At 40.2% G+C, this 24,304-nt stretch overlaps 1 protein-coding gene across 4 annotated transcripts in view; it reads left to right on the top strand.

Moving 5' to 3' along the window:
• rasal2 (RAS protein activator like 2) overlaps positions 1-24,304 on the top strand; it is a 67,455-nt gene that overhangs the window by 4,100 nt on the left and 39,051 nt on the right. Inside the window, exon 1 of one of the 4 annotated variants that reach the window (XM_010883354.4) lies at positions 20,232-21,064. The exons of 1 other annotated variant lie outside the window; for it this stretch is intronic. In XM_010883354.4, the coding sequence (XP_010881656.2) occupies positions 20,530-21,064 (535 nt within the window). In that variant the 5' untranslated portion in view covers positions 20,232-20,529. Of the gene's footprint in view, positions 1-20,231; positions 21,065-24,304 lie in introns of those variants that run through there. 2 more of the 4 variants (XM_010883346.4, XM_010883337.4) reach the window with 2 other exon arrangements.

Below are 24,304 nucleotides of genomic sequence, written 5' to 3'. Positions count from 1 at the left end.
TAGCTTTTTATTGCAGTCTTCCTGCAATGCATTTATTTTCTAACCCTACTTAGCACTGTTTAGGGAATAGCTTAAATGGAGTCAATTACATTTATCTCATAACCCAATATCATTATTGCAAGCTTGTAGAAGATTACAGTAGTTCACAAACTTTTTCATTCCATGGACCATCTAATCACAGTGTAAAGCTATTAAGGACAGACTATTTTGTAGCCCATGTTTGTAAAATATTTGTATCAGCAAAAGTAACAGATATTGACAATTTCATATGGTGATCAGTGTGCATTATTTAAATGTATGTATATATTTTATAATACAACATTTAATAATGAACAAATAGCAAACCCTTCTGGTGTAAAACTATTGTTCTATATTTTTTTCCCATTAGTCCACGTTTTCTATGAAGAACTTGTCTGTGTGGACAGCTGTTTTTAGAAAGTTGTATTCCTCTTCCTTGAGGACAAGTGGTCAACTGCCTCTCCGTGTTTAACTGCAGATAAGGGCAGGTATGTACACATCCTCCACCCTTTCCTTCAACACAGACTAATTGGCTGCAAGACAACATTCTGGGATTCCAGGCGTTACCTGAAAACACAGGAAGGCCCCATCCTGTTTTGGATCCAATTGCAATTTAGGCCAGGATAGCCATAAATGTTTTTTTTTTAGTTCAGAAATCCAATTCACATAGGTCTTGCCTACAGTATTTGATGTCTAGATGTGTATTATATGCACTAATAGGCTCACACCTGGGCAACGTTACACATTTCCTACATCTTGGCATGTGGCTAGTCAACCAGAATTGCCATGTACGCTTATTATATGCGACTTTGTTCTTTATAATAAGTTGCTGGGAAATATTGTGTGTTGCGGTTTTGTTTTTTTGGGGTTGTTTTCTAAATGTGGTAGATATTTGGCCTTTTGTATTGTTTTGATCATAAGGCACACTAGAAGTGAGAGCGGGTTTGAATAAAAGCTGTAACATCCACATCTTCTGTCTAGCCCTCCTGCCTACTGTACATCTGGGATACTACTAGCAGTGATCAGTGTTGCCAGATTTCATTGACTGAATTTTTTTTCTATACAACCCTATCTGTAAATCGACCAGCCCAAGCCCATTTTTGCCTGCACAGTCAATACAAATAGCCCAATATGTTGGGAAATATCCCCACTTGGCAACACTGGCAGTGATTGTTTCCCCTTCCCAAAATAGTTCAGTAGCTTGAGGTGCATTCAATCAATTAACTTTTGTTTATTAACAACGGCAAATACATTCCCTTTAGCTTTGTATTCGCCATTAATGTGTTCGCAAATACTATCTCAATGTAGGATGCTGGTGACATAAAGGTTGGCCTTTAAAGAGGCAACTGTTTTTGTATGTTTGTTAAATTTTATTTTGAATGTAACTTCAAAGGTCATGTACTCGACCTCAGTAAAGCACCCAGCGATCCCAGGCAGAATCTCAAAATGCATACTTGCATTCTATATAGTATGCCAGATTAGTATGTCCCAAACCATAGTACACTGAAAATAGTATGCCAAAAGTTCCAGAGTGGTCCACTGTTTTTGGTGGATTTTTTAAATATGCATCTGTGCATACTTTTTGGGGTAATATACACCACAACCCCTTATGCTGTAAAACAGGAGGGATTTCCACAATTCCCTAGTCTTTTTCACTCAAAAGTAAATTATCATCACCTGCATTGATAGCAGAGCTGGGCACCAAACTGTTAATCAATTTAATCGTTAAATAACAAAGTTAACATTTTTACGTTTAAGTTGATCATTATCAGACTAATTAACTTCCGTTACATTTAACCTCCGTTAACTCTAGTCCTCTAACCTAAAAACATAAATATAATTTTGAAACCCTCTAGTGTCTAAGCCAATTTTGCTCCGGTCCGGAGTGGTGTACAAGACCAAATCCAATTATTGCTATGCTGAATATCTGGATGCTATTTTCAAAGTCAAAAATGTATTTCTCTGCATTAAGGTTGCACGCTAGTCTCAAGGCTTCAGTATGAAGGTCAAGATTGGAAAAAAAACCCACTTGGGGTCCTTCGTATTATTTGCGAGCAACTATTTGTGCGTTGTAAACATAATCTGTGATGGCCAACAAAGAATGGCTCTCTAGGAAATGGATTGGCTATTCATTGTTATGCTGAGGTGAGACTTTCCAAAATCGGAGTAACGTCACTTTACGTTGCCTCGCCTTGATGGAATAGGACAAATGTAATGTAATTTGACTTAGTCAGGAAGTCAGGAATTAAATGGGGAAAAAACACGAGCTTCTAGCACGTACAGTTAAAAACATAAACGAATGCGAGCCCTTAAAAATACCCAAAAAGGGCTTCTTGTTTTTTTATCTTTCGGCCTTTGTTGGATGGTTTTAGGTATTTTTAGAGCAAATTTATTTTGGTTATAATAAATTAGTGATTTATTTATTACAGCCATGATTTATTTATTTGTGAGTATTATTATTATTTTATCACAGCTGGGTTACTGTCATTTTGTAAATCCAACTTTGATATAGAACTCTTAAAGTTCAACACTTAAAGTCATAATAACAAACGCATTGTATTAAGATCATATCACTAGCAAGAAATGTTTACACTTTGCTGGATCTGTCTTCCTTCTTCCGAGAACTCTACAAAAGCGTCTGCTAGTCATAGCAACAGTAACTACAGGGCGAAACGCATGGGGATAAGCAGCGAATCAGCATTCAGAACGTGTGTGAGCAGATGGTGGGGATGGAACTCCTTACGTCAGTCAAATCGGGCGCTGACATCCGCCCAATTTTGCACCTGCACTGTCCTAAAAATAGATTTCTGTAAAATCAGTCCTTGTGCATAAGTTTGTGTTTAGCTTTGCTGTCATTTGTTTTTTTTTGTCTCAATGTTACTGTTAGGCCCTGAGGTGAGAATTTCATGAAAGATCTTTCTATGTATAGCAGCAACATGACCAATTTGGTGTGTGCACCAGAAGCTTCAGTCCTCCATGTACAATAAAAGTAGTGCACTGAAGCCTCAAACCATGACATTAATCGTCTCTCACTTTTAAAGGTCGAAACACAGACCCAGGTGAAAGGAAACTGACAACTGCCTTTTAATTATTAAAATATCCCATTCACTTGATCATGAAACTTTTGAACAAGGGCTGTTAAAATAAACTTCTCTCCTGAAACTGATGGTATCATGTTGCTGCAGTATGGATCAAAATGTTTAACGCAGACACTCTTATCCAGAACGACTTACAGTTGGATTAGTGCATTCATCTTAAGTTAGCTAACTGTTATCATTCTGCATGAGAATGTCTGCCAAAGGACTCCAGTGTAAATTGCTAAGTGAGATCAGTTGTAGTAAATACATTTTCCCTTGAAGTTGTCAGCAAAGGCTTTGCTAGAATGAAAACCCCTACCTCAGTGGAGGCACACCTAGTGTGTATCCCAAATGGCACACCAGTCTATAAATTACACTGTTTGACCAGAGCGCAATAGGCCACGTTCAACAGTAGTGCACTACAAAGGGAATAATCTGATAATGTTGAACCAGGGTGACTACTGAAGATGGCTGAAATGACATGGGACATGCGATGACTGAGCCCACGAGGGGCATTTTATTGCTCTGCACCATCCCCTCACAGTATCAAAGTACAGCTCTGGAAAAAATTAAGAGACCACGGTACATTTTTCTTTCCTTTCCAAAAAAGTTGAAAAGGAAAGTTTTGAGTGAGGAACAGAAACGTTCAATTTGCAGTGGTCTCTTAATTTTAACCCTTCTGTTCCTCACTCAAAACCTTCCTTTTCAACTTTTTTGGAATGGAAAGAAAAAGGTGCAGTGGTCTCTTAATTTTTTCCAGAGCTGTATATTTATCACACAGTTGGCATGACTGTGCCTGGAAGTCAAGCCAAAGAGCAGGTTTTGCAGTAAAAATGATAGCTTGTCAAGCTCATGTTGGCAGCTTATTCCAGCTGACCCGAAGCCCATCATGAATGAATGGGTTGGTCAGTCCTACTGCTGTGCTGATGCATCTCTTAACAGCTTTGCGAACCTTTCTTGAACAACGACCACGCCCAAGCAGTGCCAAATATTATGACATATAATCCTTAAACCTTTCCTCTTTGTGAGTTACTGACGCTGATGCACATACAATTATTAATAATGGTTTTTCAATTGCACATCAATGCTCTGCAATGTGAAGCACGCTTGCCAAGAGAGAGTGAAGCAGAAATAAATGTTAGTTTAAAGTCCTGCTCAAGGGTCAGAAGTGCATGGGAGGGTGGCTCTGTTTAGTTTGTTCAGTAGCAGCAGGCATCTTGGCAACTCTGAAATGCTTACGGATATTTGGCAGCGTTTTAAAGCACCTTATGATTGTATGGTAGGAGCCTGTTAAATAGGTCCATCATTTATGGTAAGGTAGGGACCTATAGTCAGCTGTGCACAGTTTTTTGTTGAAGTGGAGGGCTGGGGACTGGAACATAACTATAACATACACTTTTTGTGTACTTTGTTTACTGGGGTATGTATATACATACACACAGCTCTGGAAAAATATTGAGACCACTGCAAAATTATCAGTTTCTCTGGTTTTTCTATTCATAGGAATGTGTTTGAGTAAAATTGACAGTTTTATTCTATAATCTACTGACAACATTACTCCCAAATTCCAAATAAAAATATTGTCATTTAGAGTATTTTTTTTTCTTGAAAATAACAACTGGTAAAAATAACCAAAACAAGATGCATTGTTTTCAGACCTCAAATAATGTAAAGAACTTATTGATATTCATTTTTCAACAACAAACTACTTATGTATTAGCTTAGGAAGAGTTCCAACATTTTTTTTGGGTGGAATAACCCTTATTTTTAATCACAGCTTTCATGCGTCTTGGCATGCTCTCCACCAGTCTTTCACATTGCTGTTGGGTGACTTTATGCCACTCCTGGCACAAAATTTAAAGTAGCTCAGCTTTGTTTGAAGGCTTGTGTCCATCCATCTTCCTCTTGATCAAATTCCAGAGGTTGCCAATGGGGTTCGCCATTCTTTTTGTAGATCACTTGATGTCATCCTACAGTTGTTGAGTAACATTCGAATGAGTTGACAGTCACCTCGGTCAGTGGTTTTCAGGTTTTCAATGGAAGAGTAATGATGGGAAGAGGGGAGTGGGCCTAAGTGTGGCATTTGTAAGCTCAACTGCCCTACAATGGCTCAGCAGAGCCCAGGAGGAAACGGAAAGTTACTAGTGTTGGTCCGTCCCAACAACCGCCTGTTCCCAGTCAATGGTGCTGTCATTAGGGGATTGGGATGGGGGACAAGAGCAGGATTTCCCCTCTGAAACAAAACAAGAAACTAACCTGTGCTGTACCAAAAATAAACGCTTGTCTATTTCCGTCCCCGTGGTTAGTAGAAAAAACACATGGGTTTGCAAATGCAAAGGATGTTAAGAGGATGGTTTGGGCTAGTTTAGTGTTGCTGTTCTCTCAGTCAACCTTTTGTTTCGTTGTCCCTTTGGGGATCCTAGTTGTTGAATTTCAGCAGTGGCAAGCTAACTTTTGGTACAATATATTGAAAATAATGGATTATGGAGCCGAGTCCATTTTTGCCAAATAATGTACAGAATGGAGGCGTCTATCCCAATTATACCACATTTGCCAACAAATTAAGTGCACAGAATTAACCAATTAATTCATACTGTTTTTGGTCTTTCTACCCAATCATGGCTTATTTGGAGTGTCTATTCCTGAAAACAATTGATCAGACTAGCTTGGCTGCATAGAGCCCTTGCGTTATGAATGTAATATGAGCCATAAGAATCACTCAACACATCTATTTTCTATAAAAACAACTCAAGTACTGTTTAGCTAACAACATTTTTCCTTGTTGGACCTTTGTTTACAGTGTGCCAAATTTTAATGCGTGATTGTTAGCTTTCCTGCATACTAAAATGTAAAGCACATACTAGTATGCCTAAATTTCTAAATGGTTGGATTTGGTTTGCAGGCAGACAAAAGAATAGCCAGGTCCAGACAGCACTGTGCCACAGATTGTCGGGATGCACCATTAAATCGGACAGCAAATGGCATTGGATTATCATTGGGCATGGATTTTTCTGCATATAAAACTTAAAGGTGGCCACTTTCACAATCTTGCATGGCCTCTGTGTTGGTATGTTAAAACATAATTTTGTGCTCATACGCAAAATACCCTACCAGCGAAATACTGCCGCAAATGTGACTGTAGAAGGAATGTTTTTTTCATATTGGCAGTGATACCAAATGGGTAGGTTTCCCCCAAAATTGGGCTATTATGAATGGGCTTGGGCAGGTACATTTACAGATAGGGCTGTATAGAAAAAAAAGTTTGAGCACTTTTTGTGGAGTGTGCAGGTTTTGCAGTTTACTCTCAATGATCTGGCAGCCTGGCATATAGGACTTTACTGGTCCTGACATTGCGGAAATGAGACATAACTAGGATCCACTTGTTTTTCCGAGGTTTTCTTTTACACCCAAGCATGTCAAAATATTTCAGTAAAACTTAACTACATCCAATCTGCATAACATTTAACGATTCAGATGACTTCTAGTAGAAGTCAATAGAGTTCGAGACAGACTAAGATGACTGGTGAAAATACTATTTAGATTAGGTTATGTAGGCTACTATCCCCAAATACATTATACACTGATCAGCCATAACATTACGACCACCTGCCTAATATTGTGTAGGTCCCCCTTTTGCTGCCAAAATGGCCTTGACCCGTTGAGGCATGAACTCCACTAGACCTCTGAAGATGTGCTGTGGTATCTGGGTCCAAGACTTTTGCAGCAGATCCTTCAAGTCCTGTAAGTTGCAAGGTGGGGCATCCATGGATCGGACCTGTTTGGCCAGCGCATCCCACAGATGCTTGATTGGATTAAGATCTGGGGAATTTGGAGGCCAATTTAACACCTTGAACTCGTTTTTGTGTTCCTCAAAACATTCCTGATCCATTTTTGATTGGTGGCAGGGTGCATTATCCTGGTGAAAGAGGCCAATGCCATCAGGGAGTACCGTTGCCATGAAAGTGTACACATTAGGGGTGTAACGGTTCACGTATCTGTACAGTTCGGTACAGGACGTTCGGTTCGGTACGGGTTGTGATCCGAATGAATATAGTTTAGTTTTAACTACACATGTTACCTTTTTTGTGTGTGAAACTAACATTCTAAACAAGTATCCCCCAACTGTAACTTAGCAGCTGAAGTAATCTAGAACATGTAACCTCACTTGCCGACGGTGGCCAACAGCCAATCAGAAAAGGCATGTTCAAGTTCAAAAGGTTTATTTGTCATTTGCCATAAGTTATGGCAATGAAATGCTCTGGAACACTTTTCGGCTTGTTCCCTTTGCAACATTTCCTACCGTACCTTTCCTATAACAAAATGGACAAATATAATAATTTGTGTCATTGGTTGGGAATGCTACTAATTGGTTGGGAATACATTTAATTTGGTATTATAAAGCTACGTCATCATCAAATACACAAACATTAGCTACATAGCCAGCTCCTACGACACTTTTAGCTACAGCAGCTGTTGTATCTCTTATAGATAGAGCAATTTAAATTTTCATTAACCTAATTACCGGGTATCTTAGCTGTGTTAATTGACATCATACTACTACTATATAGCTGTACTAGCTAGCTAGCTACAGGAGCTAGTAAACGTAAACTTCCGGCAAGTGTACACACCCACAAGCGTCTAACGATGAGCAAATCAAGCGAAAGGCCAGAAAGCAGTTGGACATCCCCAGATAGACTAGCTCTCTATAGTTAACAACAAGGAACCCAAAGCTAGTGTTAGCAAGACAAAGAATAATGTTGAACTCTGTGTTAGCGCTTTTTTGGAACAATTGACTGTAAAAAAAAATGGACGACGCCCTTTCGCTCTTTTCCATTGGTGAAAACTGAAGCCGCCAGTGTCCCGATACGGCGCTGACATCTTGGCCTTGCGTCTGCGCAGATAGCGATCTTGGGACCAGTTCTGCGCAGTAGTTATGCGCAGTAGCGAGCAGGAAGTAAAGCCGTAAAGCCGCGAAATCAACGGCCCCACCCCTGTTCCCCGCCCTCACTTTCCCTCGCAGAATGCGCATACCGTAATCAATTGCAAGTCCAAGTACAGTACCTTTGCTTGTTAAACCTAGACGATATGTTATAGCCTAACTTACATCATGTTTAACCTTAATTTAGAATAGGCCTAATACAAAAATAATTGGTAACTTCTAGCTAACGATCACCTGCTAGCTATTAACATGGCTATTAACGAGGCTTGTTGTCTTTTAGCTAACGTTAGCTAGCCCATTACATTTATTTACTAATTAAATAGCTTATAAATTTTACTTACCAAAAAAAATTCAAAGATCGATTGGAAATGCCAGATCGGTTAGCACAATGTACTGCAGAACAACCCATTATGTCTGTGTGAAATTATATAAATTATAGAAATTTAGAGATTAAATGTAAAGCTCCAATCTCCTCAGTCCTCCGAAGATTGCGAAAAAAGCCTGATGGCGCTTCAGTGGCTCCTCGGCTCAGATAGCTGTCAATCACAGCTGTGAATCCCGACGTCACACCACCGTTTTTAGAGCATTAAATAACTAACTAAAAACCAACTTATTTTAAAAACAAACTCTTGAATTTACATTAGCGTGATACAAACTACAGTAAATGACAGAAACCAGCTTCGGAAAAAAGATATTTGAAGGGTAATTTAATTGTTTAGTTGGTTTCGCGTCCCATTGAATAACATGGGGAGGGCCGGGTTTATGACCTATACTGGGACCACTCACCAGGGGGCGATCGAGACGTTTTGGCTTCACTTTTCAGGGCTTGTGCGGCACGCTTGTTTGGAACAGGTAGTTCTATTTTCATATTATTATTTGGAACGTCATTCTCTATCGGACATTGGTGCGGAACCGCTTTCTGAACGTTGAGTAATTGCAAAATCACACTGCCTCTGCCGGCTTGCCTTCTTCCCATAGTGCATTATGGTGCCATGTGTTCCCTGGGAATGCAACGCACACGCACCTGGCCATCCGTGAGATGTAAAAGGAAACGTGATTCATCAGACAAGGCCACCTTCTTCCATTGCTCCGTGGTCCAGTTCTGATGCTCACAAGCCCATTGTAGGCGCTTTCGGCAGTGAACAGGGGTCTGCATGAACACCCGGACCACCCGTGGCCCTGTCGCCGGTTCACCGCTTTTCCTTCCTTGGACCACTTTTGATAGGTACTGACCACTGCAGACTGGGAACACCCCACAAGAGCTGCAGTTTTGGAGATGCTCTGACCCAGTTTTCTGGCCATCTCAATTTGGCCCTTGTCAAAGTCGCTCAGATCCTTACACTTGCCCATATTTCCTGCTTCTAACATATCAACTGTGAGGACCGAATGTTCACTTGCTACCTATTATATACCACCAGAGTTGGGTAGGTTACTTTTTAAATGTAAGCTGTTGCAGTTACAAGTTACCTGTCCACATTTGTAATGAGTAATGTAACCTTTTGATTACTCAATCTCAGTAATGTAATCTGATTTACTTTTAGATTACTTTCATACTAAGATGCATTAGAAAACAAATAGGAATAGCCAAAACCAATTGAACACCTTTTGCAGGATCAATGTTAGAGTTTACATACCTGGCCAAAAACAAAATGAGCATTTTACCTTATGGGTTATGTACAGGGCCTTTGAAAAGGGTTTCTAAACCATTACTTTCTACTTTGAAATGATTGGGCTACATCTCTACATTACACGCTAAAGGTCTGACAAATAAATCTTGAAAAGGATATAACACCAGGTAGGCCTATTGCCTATCATTGTTCTGAGAAAGATGTGTCGATAGTAGGTAACTAAATCACATTTTATATGGGTCAGCTAATATTATCGTGGATATACTGTTTTTACCAGCCATCCAACCAACCGAAACCGGAGAAAATGTATCTAACGCTTCATCTGTCACTAATCTGGTTATGTGCGCCCACTTTCGTGTGCATGTTGATCATGCACAACAACTGAGGTGTGCATTTTGGTTCAAATAACTATGTTTTAAAAATCTCAAATACAAAAACATGCAACGTTTTTCCAAAAGTCATCATACTTAAATGTATCTGTAATCCGATTACAATATTTTAGCTGGTAACGTAACGGATTACAGTACCACTGACAGGTGCCATGATAACAAGATTATCAGTGTTATTCACTTCACCTGTCAGTGTAATGGCTGGTCGGTGTACATGCAATATACAGTGTAAAAATATACAATTAACATATTTAAGTCACTAACAGTATAAATACAGCTCCAGAAAAAATTCTGACCACTGCACCTTTTTCTTTCCTTTCCAAAAAAATCGAAAAGGGAGGTTTTGAGTGAGGACCCGAAGGGTTAAAATTAAGAGACCACTGCAAATTGAATGCTTCTGTTCCTCACTCAAAACTTTCCTTTTCAACTTTTTTGGGAAGGAAAGAAAAAGTTGCAGTGGTCTCTTAATTTTTTCCAGAGTTGTATATGAATGTGCAGATGCTGGATCAGCGCCTGCAGCAGAGCCAAGTACAGTTGAAGAATGTTGTGAGAGGGGGATAAATGATGTCGTGTCTAGGCAAGGATGGAGAAAAACGACATGACAAGGCTGTAATATATACAGCTCTGATGCGTTTCTATTGTTAGTCAAATTAACAAGAACATTGTATGACAACAAACAATTGACAACAATAATACCGTCTGTAATTCATTTTAAAGTTGATGTCATATTTTTTATGTGATTCCTAGATCATCTAATAAACATAGTTTTGATGCTCAGTGGCAAAAAATAAAATTGGGTGGCCCAGGCATATTGAAGAGGAAATTATATGCTCTGTATGTTAGAGGCTTTGTGGGGCCAAAATGTGTTTGGGGGCTTATTAAACAGCCAAGCAGAAACTGTAGGCTGGATACTCTTAAATCCCATAAAATGCCAGAGGCAGAGAAGGAAAAGACACAAGGGTAAAAACCTACATATGTAAAAACAAAACTAAAACAAAGAAAAAAAAGATGTAACATGTTAATATGTTAAGAATAAATACAAACCCGATTCCAAAAAAGTTGGGACACTGTACAATTGTGAATAAAAACTGAATGCAATGATGTGGAAGTTTCAAATGTCAATATTTTATTCAGAATACAACATAGATGACATATCAAATGTTTAAACTGAGAAAATATATCACTTTAAGGGAAAAATAAGTTGATTTAAAATGTCATGGCATCAACACATCTGAAAAAAGTTGGGACAAGGCCATGTTTACCACTTTGTGGCATCCCCTCTTCTTTTTATAACAGACTGCAAACGTCTGGGGACTGAGGAGACAAGTTGCTCAAGTTTATGAATAGGAATGTTGTCCCATTCTTGTCTAATACAGGCTTCTAGTTGCTCAACTGTCTTAGGTCTTCTTTGTCGCACCTTCCTCTTCATGCAGGCTGCAGGCTGGCCATTTCAGTACCCGGATCCTTCTATGCAGCCATGACATTGTAATTGATGCAGTGTGTGGTCTGGCATTGTCATGTTGGAAAACGCAAGGTCTTCCCTGAAAGAGACGACGTCTGGATGGGAGCATATGTTGTTCTAGAACTTGGATATAACTGTCAGCATTGATGGTGCCTTTCCAGATGTGTATGCTGCCCATGCCACACGTACTCATGCAACCCCATACCATCAGAGATGCAGGCTTCTGAACTGAGAGCTGATAACAATTTGGGTTGTCCTTGTCCTCTTTAGTCTGGATGACATGGCGTCCCAGTTTTCCAAAATGAACTTCAAATTTTGATTAGTCTGACCACAGAACACTTTTCCACTTTGCCACAGTCCATTTTAAATGATCCTTGGCCCAGAGAAAATGCCTGCGTTTCTGGATCCTGTTTAGATACGGCTTATTTTTTGACCTATAGAGTTTTAGCTGGCAACAGCGAATGGCACGGTGGATTGTGTTCACCGACAATGTTTTCTGGAAGTATTCCTGAGCCCGTGTTGTGATTTCCATTACAGTATCATTCCTGTATCTGATGCAGTGCCGTCTGAGGGGCATCCAATATGGTTTTCCGGCCTTGACCCTTCCGCACAGAGATTGTTCCAGATTCTCTGAATCTTTGGATGATATTATGCACTGTAGATGATAACTTCAAACTCTTTGCAATTTTTCTCTGAGAAACTCCTTTCTGATATTGCTCCACTATTTTTCGCTGCAGCATTGGGGGAATTGGTGATCCTCTGCCCATCTTGACTTCTGAGAGACACTGCCACTCTGAGAGGCTCTTTTTATACCCAATCATGTTGCCAATTGACATAATAAGTTGCAAATTGGTCCTCCAGCTGTTCCTTATCTGTACATTTAACTTTTCCGGCCTTTTATTGCAACTTTTTTGGAATGTGTAGCTCTCATGAAATCCAAAATTAGCCAATATTTGGCATGACATTACAAAATGTCTCACTTTCAACATTAGAGATGTTATCTATATTCTATTGTGAATGAAATATACATTTATGAGATTTGTAAATTATTCCATTCCTTTTTTACTCACAATTTGTACCATGTCCCAACTTTTTTGGAATCTGATTTGTATATTGCTTATATATTTTGGTTGCTATTAGGATGGATGGGGGGGCAGATTATTGGCAGATTATTTCAGACTGATGGTACTTTTGTATGAATTATGTTTTGTGAATATCAGCTATTGGCCAGCCATGTTCTGATATTGTTTTGTGAATATCAACTATTGGCCAGCCATGTTCTTATGGGTGCATCCCTATCAGTTGGAACACTGATTTCTATATAGCATGTTGCTATTGAACAGAACCTTGTAGTGCACTAACAAGTAGTCCTGTGGATTGGGAGCAGGGTGCCATTTGGCACACACACAGCAGTATTTTGCAGGGAAATGTTCAAGGCCTTATCCCCTTAAAACCTCCTCCTCCACCCCTGTTATTCATGGACTGATTTATTGCCCTTATAATGGCAAAGGGCTATTTTTAGATTGGGGGTGGGCACGTGTTCTTTTACGTCCTGAGTCAAGTCTTGATTTCCGCCGGGACATGGCCGAATAAAGAGGACAAAGTGGCTGTGGATAAAGCCATTCCAGCTGCCCTATGTCATTTTTCCTGTGCTTTGGATCGGAGACCGTGTGTACCCATTTGTCACAGTCGGAGAGGCAGCTACTGCTTGATCCTCAGGGGGACCAGTTGTGGGACTGGAATAGTAAGCTGGTTTGTTGTCGTTATCAGGCAACAAGAGGTTCAGCAGTGTCACTAGAGGTTCAGCAGTGTCACTAGAGGTTCAGCAGTGTCCCCTGTTTAAATATCTCTTTCTCTCTTTGTGTTTCTCTCTCGCTCAGTCTCTTTTTCAACTTCTCTCTCTTTCTCCGTTTGTCCCTCTTCCTTTTTATAACCTTCCTGTCAGTGCTCGTTCACCAGTTTAGAAGGGCTATTTTTATTCTTGTCATTGTCATTGCCCAGTGGTGTTGAGCAGTGAATGTAAGTGATTTCTTTCACACTCATGTCCCAGGTGGTATTGTTGTTAATGAGGTGCTGATGTGTACTGTCCAAGTCATGGGCCTTTTTAAGACTATAGACATCTAAATACTCAGCTTGCCTGCTATTGCCGATACCTTGCTAGATTGTATGGGCTAGTTTCCACTAACTTGGAACAGGAAAATGTTAATGTGATGAATCTTTGTGCCTACAATTTCACTCATCCTTTTCCAGCCCATGTAAATTGAGTCACTCTCCATGGAAACAAGCTTTAGACGTGCTTGTAGCGTATGTGTAGGCTATTATGTACAGATTATTTTCATTTTATCCAGTGGGTGTTTGATTACCTCGAGATATCTCTGCTAAGTACTTGCTTAGGAACATCACTTGTTTGGTGTCTGAAATGGGCATATGAGCCTGGAGCCTTCTATTCGAAGTTGGCCTTATGGGAGAGACAAAGATGCCGAAAGTACCATTTAAAGTTTTTGTCATCATTTAATTTTATTGAATAATTATTCTGTGAGGCGGGGCTCCAAATAAAGGCAGGAATCTGGCAGTGTCCTGACAAAAACTTTCCCATTGACTTACCACTGACAAAGAAATATGCCCAACTTTCCAATTAATTAGCAAATTACATATCTGAGTTAGCAAGCTAATGGCTGTACACAGAAGAAAGACTTCCCCTTGATGTGCATCTTGCTTGTCAAGGCTATCCCGATGAAATTTGGAAACACCTTCTCTTCATTGGCAAGACATCGTACAGATACGATTACTTGGGCACTACACTAATGATCTTTGTAAATTAGTCTGCAAACATGTTTACGTGGTTACCTGGAAATTGTCTTTGGAAGAGAACCGGTACTGTAAAATCAGCCCCTTCAATAATTATGCCTAGCTATCCATTTTGCTGTTGAGTCAGGTCAAGACATTCTCAATGCATTACAGGTGCTGGTCATAAAATTAGAATATCATCAAAAAGTTGATTTATTTCAGTAATTCCATTCAAAAAGTGAAACTTGTATATTATATTCATTCATTGCACACAGACTGATATATTTCAAATGTTTATTTCTTTAATTGTGATGATTATAACTGACAACTAATGAAAATCCCAAATTCAGTATCTCGGAAAATTAGAATAATACTTAAGACCAATACAAAAAATTTATTTTTAGAAATGTTGGCCAACTGAAAAGTATGAACATGAAAAGTATGAGCATGTACAGCACTTAGTTGGGGCTCCTTTTGCCTGAATTACTGCAGCAATGCGGCGTGGCATGGAGTCGATCAGTCTGTGGCACTGCTCAGGTGTTATGAGAGCCCAGGTTGCTCTGATAGTGGCCTTCAGCTCTTCTGCATTGTTGGGTCTGGCGTATCGCATCTTCCTCTTCACAATACCCCATAGATTTTCTATAGGGTTAAGGTCAGGCGAGTTTGCTGGCCAATTAAGAACAGGGATACCATGGTCCATAAACCAGGTACTGGTAGCTTTGGCACTGTGTGCAGGTGCCAAGTCCTGTTGGAAAATGAAATCTGCATCTCCATAAAGTTGGTCAGCAGCAGGAAGCATGAAGTGCTCTAAAACTTCCTGGTAGACGGCTCCATTGACCTTGGACCTAAGAAAACACAGTGGACCAACACCAGCATATGACATGGCACCCTAAACCATCACTGACTGTGGAAACTTTACACTGGACTTCAAGCAATGTGGATTATGTGCCTCTCCTCTCTTCCTCCAGACTCTGAGACCTTGATTTCCAAAGGAAATGCAAAATGTACTTTCATCAGAGAACATAACTCAGCAGCAGTCCAGTCCTTTTTGTCTTTAGCCCAGGCGAGACGCTTCTGACGCTGTGTCTTGTTCAAGAGTGGCTTGACACAAGGAATGCAACAGCTGAAACCCATGTCTTGCATACGTCTGTGCGTGGTGGTTCTTGAAGCACAGACTCCAGCTGCAGTCCACTCTTTGTGAATCTCCCCCACATTTTTGAATGGGTTTTGTTTCACAATCCTCTCCAGGGTGCGGTTATCCCTATTGCTTGTACCCTTTTTTTCTACCACATCTTTTCCTTCCCTTCGCCTCTTTGTTAATGTGCTTGGACACAGAGCTCTGTGAACAACCAGCCTCTTTAGCAATGCACTTTTGTGGTTTGCCCTCCTTGTACAAGGTGTCAATGGTCGTCTTTTGGACAGCTGTCAAGTCAGCAGTCCCCATGATTGTGTTGCCTACAGAACTAGACTGAGAGACCATTTAAAGGCCTTTGCAGGTGTTTTGGGTTAATTAGCTGATTAGAGTGTGGCACCAGGTATCTTCAATATTGAACCTTTTCACAATATTAAAATTTTCTGAGATACTGAATTTGGGGTTTTCATTAGTTGTCAGTTTATAATCATCAAAATTAAAAGAAATAAACACTTGAAATATATCAGTCTGTGTGGAATAAATGTATACATTATACAAGTTTCACTTTTTGAATGGAATTACTGAAATAAATCAACTTTTTGATGATATTCAAATTTTATGACCAGCACTTGTATGTTAGCCTACTGGCTGCATATAGAGTAGTAGAAAAGATGATTTTTTAACAGTATAATTCCAATCGTAGCTAATGGCATTTTGGCTAACCATGAACATAACGCTTACCATGCCAGGTAGACTTGATATACAGCATTACTAGTTGACCAGCAAGAAAACGTGGGCTTCTTATTGCATTGTTTGGTGGTTGTCCAACTAAGAATTGTAATTGATGATTTGGTGTAAAGTGCATTACTGAAGCTTAAAAACATGTCATTTCTAAACAGGGAAAGTAATTGGTATCTAAACCCTTCGTCATCATTTGCATTTCACCAGATTGGTTTTAGGGGTGGACATTGAATTTGAGCTTGCTACTTTTTAGTTCCCTAGATAATGACATGACTGCCATCTGTCTAAATAATTCTAATGACATGATGAAGGCAATGTTGTTTCCTACCCACTAGCAATTCCAGCGTAAAACTAGTAATTTCAGTGCATTTCCATGCCCTTTGTGTTATTTGGACTAAAGAGTAAATAGCACTGTTTAAAGTCATTATCCCCAGGCAACCAACTTAGAGATGCAATCCATGCAATACAGGACAAGCTTTCTCAAACAAATTCACAGTGGATCCTATAGGCTATTGCTGTTGCCACTGTAGGGTGTAGTGAGTTTTGGTTGTTTAAATTTGCTAATTGAGCCAATGGCTATCAAGCTGCCAATTTCTGGCTGTATTCTTATTTGCTACGAAGGCCATGTCTGGAGCAAGGGTCCACCAGACCTTCCATGAATTTGGACAGAAGTGTCTGGGAACAAGATTGCTTGTTTGGCAGCAAAGCCCATGGACGACTCCTCTCCAACTCTCTCTGTTCTGTGCGGCATTGTTCATTCCACCCCTTTTCTTAGTATCAGCCTGCTTAGCTAGCATATATATCTTGGCAGTCCTGTTGTTTTTCTGCAGAACAGCCTCAGACCATCACCCTCATGGAAACAGGGACTGTAACACCACATGGGTCTCTGACTGAGAGGCGGCCCTCCCCCCACGCAAGCAGACAGGAAGCAGTGACGAGGAAATAATACGTTCTCCCACTTGCTGTGAACATATCCCTATTTTAGACTCTCCTGCTCTGCATCTAGGGTCTGGTGTTCTCAGCAGTAAATCTGCACTGACCTAGATGCATTGAACAGCAGAGAAAGATGCTCAGCCTTGCCACTGAGATATTGCAAAACTGAAGCATGTGGGACACACCCTCTCCCAAATGCCAACGTTTCCCCTATAGAGTGCATTTGTGACCAGTGACCATAGTGCTTAATTCACTAAGCAAACAGGGTGCCTACTTGGGGCACAGCAGTGCTTTATCCACCCTTCTGATGTTTCAAGTTGCACTCCCTCCCTCCGTCCCAGTCTGTGATAAGGATGTACGTGAATAAGCCTTTGTTACAAAGGGAGGCAGGGGTGAGTGTGGCCTGTAGTGTGTCTGTCCCCCGGTGGGACCCCTCTCCCATTTCCTCCCAGATCAGACGACTGGGGCCCGGGCCAGGGCCCTGCATTCACCAGGATACATAAATATGTATGATGCCGCCCCATTCAGATGGAGTCAGCCGGCACCAGAGTGAGTGACAGAAAACGGTCATTCTTGCTCCTCGACCTGAGTGTGGTAATTGAAATTACTACAATGAATGAAATATGAGGAATACCTCAAAAAGCTTGTGGCGAATTTCAGTAGGCCTTCAACTGTACATATACCACGACAGCATGTGTAATCAACATTTCGGTCCACTCAACCATTCTATTTTTTTCAGGACCACTTGACTGGAATTGCCAGCGCTGCAGTTTTTGCTCTCAACTTGATGAGCATGTGGCTATAGTGCTACTTAGGCAGGCACTGACAGACAGCCCTCATCAGGCATACTGTTAGGTTTCCCAGTGTTATTGTGCAATGTGGAATTTTGTCTGGATTGCTTATTAATTCCTCTCTCCAGTTTTAAATGACTTAATGTGAAATTATATTTTGTTTATTTTCTCTTTTATAGCTCTCAAGTTAAGCTTTGGTTAATTGCAACTAAAAACCACTCTGGAGTCCTGTGAATGGCAGCAGCCTGGAAATTGGGAGGATTTCTCTGATTCCTTTTTGAGTATATTTTTCACCAAATATCCAAAAAGTGCTGCTCATGTGTGGATTATGTTCTGCACATCAATTTATTTGTTATATACTCTTTACAGACTAGGCTAGTTGCAGATTATCTATTTTTCTACTGGTGAATTCCATGTTATATTCAAAATTCCCACTTGCTGATTTGAACTGATTTGTCTTCTTTGATCGATCTAATAATGGGCCTGGCCAAGATGGTAGCTTCCGGAATCTACTAGCATTTTCTGTTGGGGGCGTAGGTGCGTTCCTGCCACACAATAAATTCAGACGCTATGGAAATGATTATGTAAACTAGGATGAGTATCTAGCGTTTTATTCTCCCTATAGTAATGTTAACTAATCTCTAAGAAATATGCTACTCTTCTTCAATCTTCAATAACTTTTAACAGCCTACAATCATATAGGTCATACATTTAAAATACATGCAGGAAATAACAGTATTTGTTTCACATATTTAAGTACTAATGGAATGCCCATTAATGGTACCAGGTGATGCAAATGAACAAGTCCACTGTCAAACTCTAATTATCGGTTGCCCAGAGGTGGAACTCATGTATGGTGGGGAATTGCCTGGGATGTCACGATAAGGTACTGTCCTGATACTTTGGTCACAATATTTTTATGTTTTGTGAAAATATTGTACATCAGTTCATACATCAGTATTGCGATATATTATGATAAAACAAATATATTTTAAATTTTTCTCATTGATCATCTTAAACATAAAGACAAACATTGCAAAAACACTGAGCAATGCTCATTGAACACATCTTATGCAAGCTCTAGTACTAGTTCACCTTACTTGCATGCCGTTATTAAAAAAATAGCTGCAATAAGAAAAAAATAATAAATAGTAATTTTAGAAACATTTTGATAAAAATAAACTTTACACCATAAAAAAGTAAACGAAAGCTGTGTGTAATGTTCCCTAAATAAAACAATATTTCTGGTAACAACCATTATGGCATATTGCAGTTCAATTTCCCTAAAAATATTGTGATCTGGGTCTAAAGCAAAATATAACTGGAAGGGCAAAGAGTTGAATCTGTGGGAGAATTTCATCCTCTGCCACTGGCTTTAATCTGAATACAGTGTGTTTTTTTGTTTTCTCTTGCAGTTGCAGTTTAAACTCAAAGTGAAAGTACCACCAAGCACACTTTGTCTTCAAGACAAAATTATGTTTGACAACATATTTGCATCAAATCACTCTACAAAAAATTCTAAAATGCTAAATATTAAATGTGTGAAGATATTGATGTCAAATTCATATTGCCCTATAGATATTAACAGTTATCATAATGTCAAGCTGGTGTAAGCCTAGAAGAAGCACAACTTATTTGAAGTGGATCAAAAAATCTAAAAACATTTGTGGAAAAACCCCAAAGATCCGCTTTTCAAGTTTAGCCGTTAGCTTTAATGGGGATTATGACTCATTTCAGTGGAGCCCTGTGTGAAACCCCCCCCCCCAACTGTAGCCTATGCCAGTCATGTGATACAGGTTGGAAGAACTGCAACTAGCCTGTTTCATGATTAACATATTCGTAGACTATAGAGAAATTATACGAAGACTCAGATCCAAAAGGATGGCCATTTAAATGTTTCCATTTATGATGTATAAATGGAAATGTTTATGGGGTCATGGGAAGTTTTCAGTGTTGTTTGTAATGTTTTTGATAGAAGAAAGCATTTAGGCAAATGACAAATTGCAATAGAAGGATTGGGTTGAGAACCTGGTTGTAAAGAGTAATGGACAACCTCTGGTCTAGACTAAGATATGTGGAAGTTACACAATGTACACGTATGCAGTATTTTGTTAGCACATCAACTATTGCGAAATATTGCTTAGTCCTGGATTGTCTGTGACATTGTTTCAAACAAGATTATCATTAATGAAAAGCAGTAATGGGAAAAAGTAGTCCTACTATTTATAACCAGATTACAAACACCTGACGTATCTTTCTAACTTGGATTTTTCTAATGTTGATACGGAAAACCACAACCTGAGGCCTTCAGAACAGTAGCATCTGATTGGACAGGCTCTAAGGAAGCCTAAAGATACATCTGACACTGCACTTCCTCCCAGGAAAGCTACCCTCAGTCAGTTTGCAACATACTGAACTCTCAAACGTCATAGATGCAGTTGGAGCGGAAGTCGTGGTCTACCTTTTTCAAGCTGTTTTCCACTCAAGGGGCTTGGACTCTTACTAACGCACAAAGCAAGGTCCAATCTGGCAATTTCTAATATTTTTTTTCCAGCTGACAACCAACCGTCAGGTTGAGCAGCCGTTCGATGGTGCCCTTCATCTGCAACGCTCAGAGGTTTTGAGCCGAATTATGAGCCTACCAAGAAAGTCTGAGGAGCACAGCAGACATTCAAGACTTTCTAAGTTTAGCACAGAGGGGTCATACCACTGGCACTATTACAAAAAGCCCTGGCTGAACCAGCGCTCCCAGTCCGCCCCGGTGCAGCCGCTGGGTGAGTACGAGTGGAGGACCTCTGCCGACCTAAAGCACAATGTACCCAAGGTTAAGAGGTTGGACAGTAAAGGTAACATTGCCCTGGAACCTATCCATCTCAGGGTTTTGAGTCTGCCACGGAGTATCCCCAGCACCGCAACAACTGGACCAGTGGAAAAGCCCAGTGGAGATGAGAAGCCATGGTCACTGCGCTCCCTGATTCCCTTCCACAGGTCTGTTTCGGAGCCCGGGACTGGCAGCAGCGCAGAGAAGACTGTAGTTCGGAAGTTGCGTTCAAATGCGGAGGAGCAAAATGGCCCCTTTGTCCATGGCCTGTTTTCCTCTGTATCACGGAGGATCAGCAAGATCCTCAGCATTAAGGATGAGCCTGACCCCAACCACCAAGTGCCCGGTAGGAGGCTCTGTCCGTATTCCTCCCTATTTTAACCCTGAAGTGTTTTAAATGTAGAATTATTTCCAACTGGAAGTAGCCTAACTGCTGCCCCAATTACTAATGGCACCTTTGGGCTTCTTTTGTTATTATTTACTGCAATACCACTGCAGACGACTTCATATTTTCCTGTCTTGATCCTGGATTTTGTGGGGTGCTAATTGCTAATAAGGGATCTACCTTTGGTCTGCCTTTCTGATGAAGGAACAGATATTCACAGTTGAATTGCCTCGAATCCTGTGATGCTCAGCCAAATAACTAATTCTTTGTAGGAGATTGTTATGCTAATTGCATTTCCCAAATCCAGTATCTCATCAAGTGTAATATTGTGATGCTCAGTAAGTAATAAATGCTTTTTTTCTTGCCATTCCTGGCAAGCAACTTGAAATGGAAAAAATATTATGCCTGAAAGTGGCTAAATTGCTTTTGATATGGCTTCGGTCTCATCAGCGTGAGTACTGAGCAGGGCATGATAAGCCCAGTGATCTGCCATGTTGAAACGGATGGTAACGCTCCCTGATATCCGTTTTACCTCATCGCACATCTGCCGCCTGATACTCAGCTTTTAGGCTAACTGTAATCCAAAAGCAAAAATTGCAAGGCTCGTATAGCCATGGTTCAACAGATTCTTCCGTTTTATGTTCCTGAAATGAGACAGAAGGGAACATGGGGGCAGGAATGTATCATTAAGTAGCTGCGTCAAACATTTCAACATGCTGTGTGTGTTAAGAGCCTCTATGGAGCCTACCGACTACCATAGCCTCTAACGGGGAGTTCATGATGGCATGAGACCACAGTACACTGCATTGGATGTTTCACTTCTCTCTGGCAGAGTAAACAAACAGTGTGTGCTCCTCCTCACTGTAAATTCTCAGTACTTCCTTCAGGCCTGCATACTTCTCACACCAAGCAATCGGAGGAGGGCTCTAAAGAAAATGAATGATATTAAAATAAACTGTAATTGGAGAACAATGACACCGAATGTGTTCATGTGCCTGAACTAAAAGCATTTCACTCCTGCCGTTGTTTAATGTGCTGAACCTAAATTTGATTGCTGTAGTCTTTTTCCAGCCCTAAACGTATATCGCACCAGAGGTTGGTTTGCTCCTGTGAGCGCTGTGTAGTTGTAGATGCTGACTTGGGGTTCCCAGAGGTCGGTTTGCTCCTGTGAGCGCTGTGTCGTTGTAGATGTTGTCCTGGGAGTCCCAGAGGGAGGAACCACAGCAGCCAGCCTCTCAAAGGCAGATCCTGGTACACTCAGAAGGGAACCTGCGTACCCCTCCTTTTGTATGCAAATGTGCCTCTGCAAAGAAGTGCACCGTGCTACAACAAAAAGAATGTGGCAGCAGCACCTAAGAGCTCATTAACCATTCATCGCTCGGGCCAACATTGGCAGCCAGTCCTGGGAAAACCAGCGTTGGCTTTCACATTTCAGTCGGGGCATCTGCCGGAATGAGGCCTTAGCGTGCCGGGGTCAGGATGGGGGACGGGTTCTGTGTTGAAAGACAGACCTCTCTTGTCATAGACCACGGTCTGGCAACAATGTCCAGAATAAAGGGAAGAATTTGCGTGTCAGATGTGCACAATGTGTTTGATGGCAGCGTGAGATAGGGTTGTCTCTTTCCACCTTTCTACTAAAAGATAACATACATTCTTATCTAAAAGGTTATAGGCTTGGGGGTGATAGGATACGATAGTGGTTGATTGCCAAATGGCTCCTTATTCAATATAAAGTAAAATACTTTGGGCTTTTCAAAGGGCTGGTGAGAAGTTGTGTACTATGTAGAAAATGGGTTGGCTTTTGGAACTCATGGACTGTCACCTACCCTCTCCAAAGTAGCATGTTCGGTTGACCGTGTTGGCAACAAGAAAAACAAAGCCCATGCAAATATGAGAAACCTCACTGTAGGCAGTATATTTAAATATTTAACATCATTGGATTCTGGCATGAGCTTAACACGGAACAAATTGTTTATTCCAATAGCCTTACACTAGTATTTCTTATAATAAAAGTAAAAAAATTTAAAAAATACACTTCATTCATTCATTCATTGATTTTTTTGCACTAATGCTCGTCCCCTAAAGTACCTTTGGTTATTTAAGAAGGACCAGTGTAGAGCAGTGTTTTTCTTTGTTCATTTCTTTTTTTGTTTTGCAGATTCTTTCACATTTTATTAACTTAACCTGTTAGAATAGTCAAATACATTTCAGAATTTGACAGAAATATTCAATGAATATTTATTTTTTTGTTGTTGAATAGCCAACTTGGATGATAGGCACTGGGTTCGAGTAATCTTCTGCTGGCTTGTGGCAGGAACTAATTCAAAAACTTTTATTTAATTATTTCTCTGAAATCAAATGTTTTTAATTGAAGCAGGTAGATATGGTGACTTTAAACTAGTCTGCTCTCTGGTGTAACCTGTGTAATAGAGATAAGAAGTTAGGTGTCTATATGGCCTATGTTGCCTTATCATAAACCCTTTGAACATGAGACATCCTATGTCATACGTCTGGATTTATATTATTGCTCTTTTGAGTGAGTGAGTGAGTGAGTGAGAGAGAGAGACTAGTCATTCAAATGTTGGGAGTTGTATTTTATCAGTATAGTTACAATTTAAATTGTGGTAACTTTTTTTGTGTCATGCTTCTTAGTTTCCAGGAAGGTGAAAAACTGTATACATTTTAATGTATAACTTAAAACTGCATTTGATGTCCTTTGTAGGATATGTTAAAAGGGTCTTGTGGCAAAATCGTAATTGAAAGCAATTCCGGTCTTTTCTGCACTCAATAATTACTTGATAAGCGTTCACTATATTAGAGCAGTAAATATCTTACAAAAATAGTGTAAAGAAAATGTATGGCCAATATCTTTCTTAAGCAAGCAGTGCCCAGAAGCTCTGGCCATGCTTTACCAGGCCCTGGCACAAAAAAGTTTCAGAAGCTGTGCTCTAAAGCAGCACAGTAAAGGTTTCTCGAATAACACCCCATTCTCTATTTAATGCACTTTTGACCAGGGCCCATTGGGAATACGATGACATCTTAGAAGTAGCCTTCGTCTGTCTAGTATCTTTCCATCAGGGAACAGGTGGTCAGAGAGGAAACACCTTACTGTAATTACAGATAGCCCTCCATTCTACAAAAGCATAACAAAAATGCCTGAATCACCTCCTCTCCACGGTCCTGTGTGGTTCACAGCTGGAA

The sequence above is a fragment of the Esox lucius genome, chromosome 3 (assembly GCF_011004845.1).
Source record: "Esox lucius isolate fEsoLuc1 chromosome 3, fEsoLuc1.pri, whole genome shotgun sequence".
Lineage (NCBI taxonomy): Eukaryota > Metazoa > Chordata > Actinopteri > Esociformes > Esocidae > Esox > Esox lucius.
Note: the sequence above shows the minus strand (reverse complement) of the source record. Positions and strands in the feature narration are given on the sequence as shown.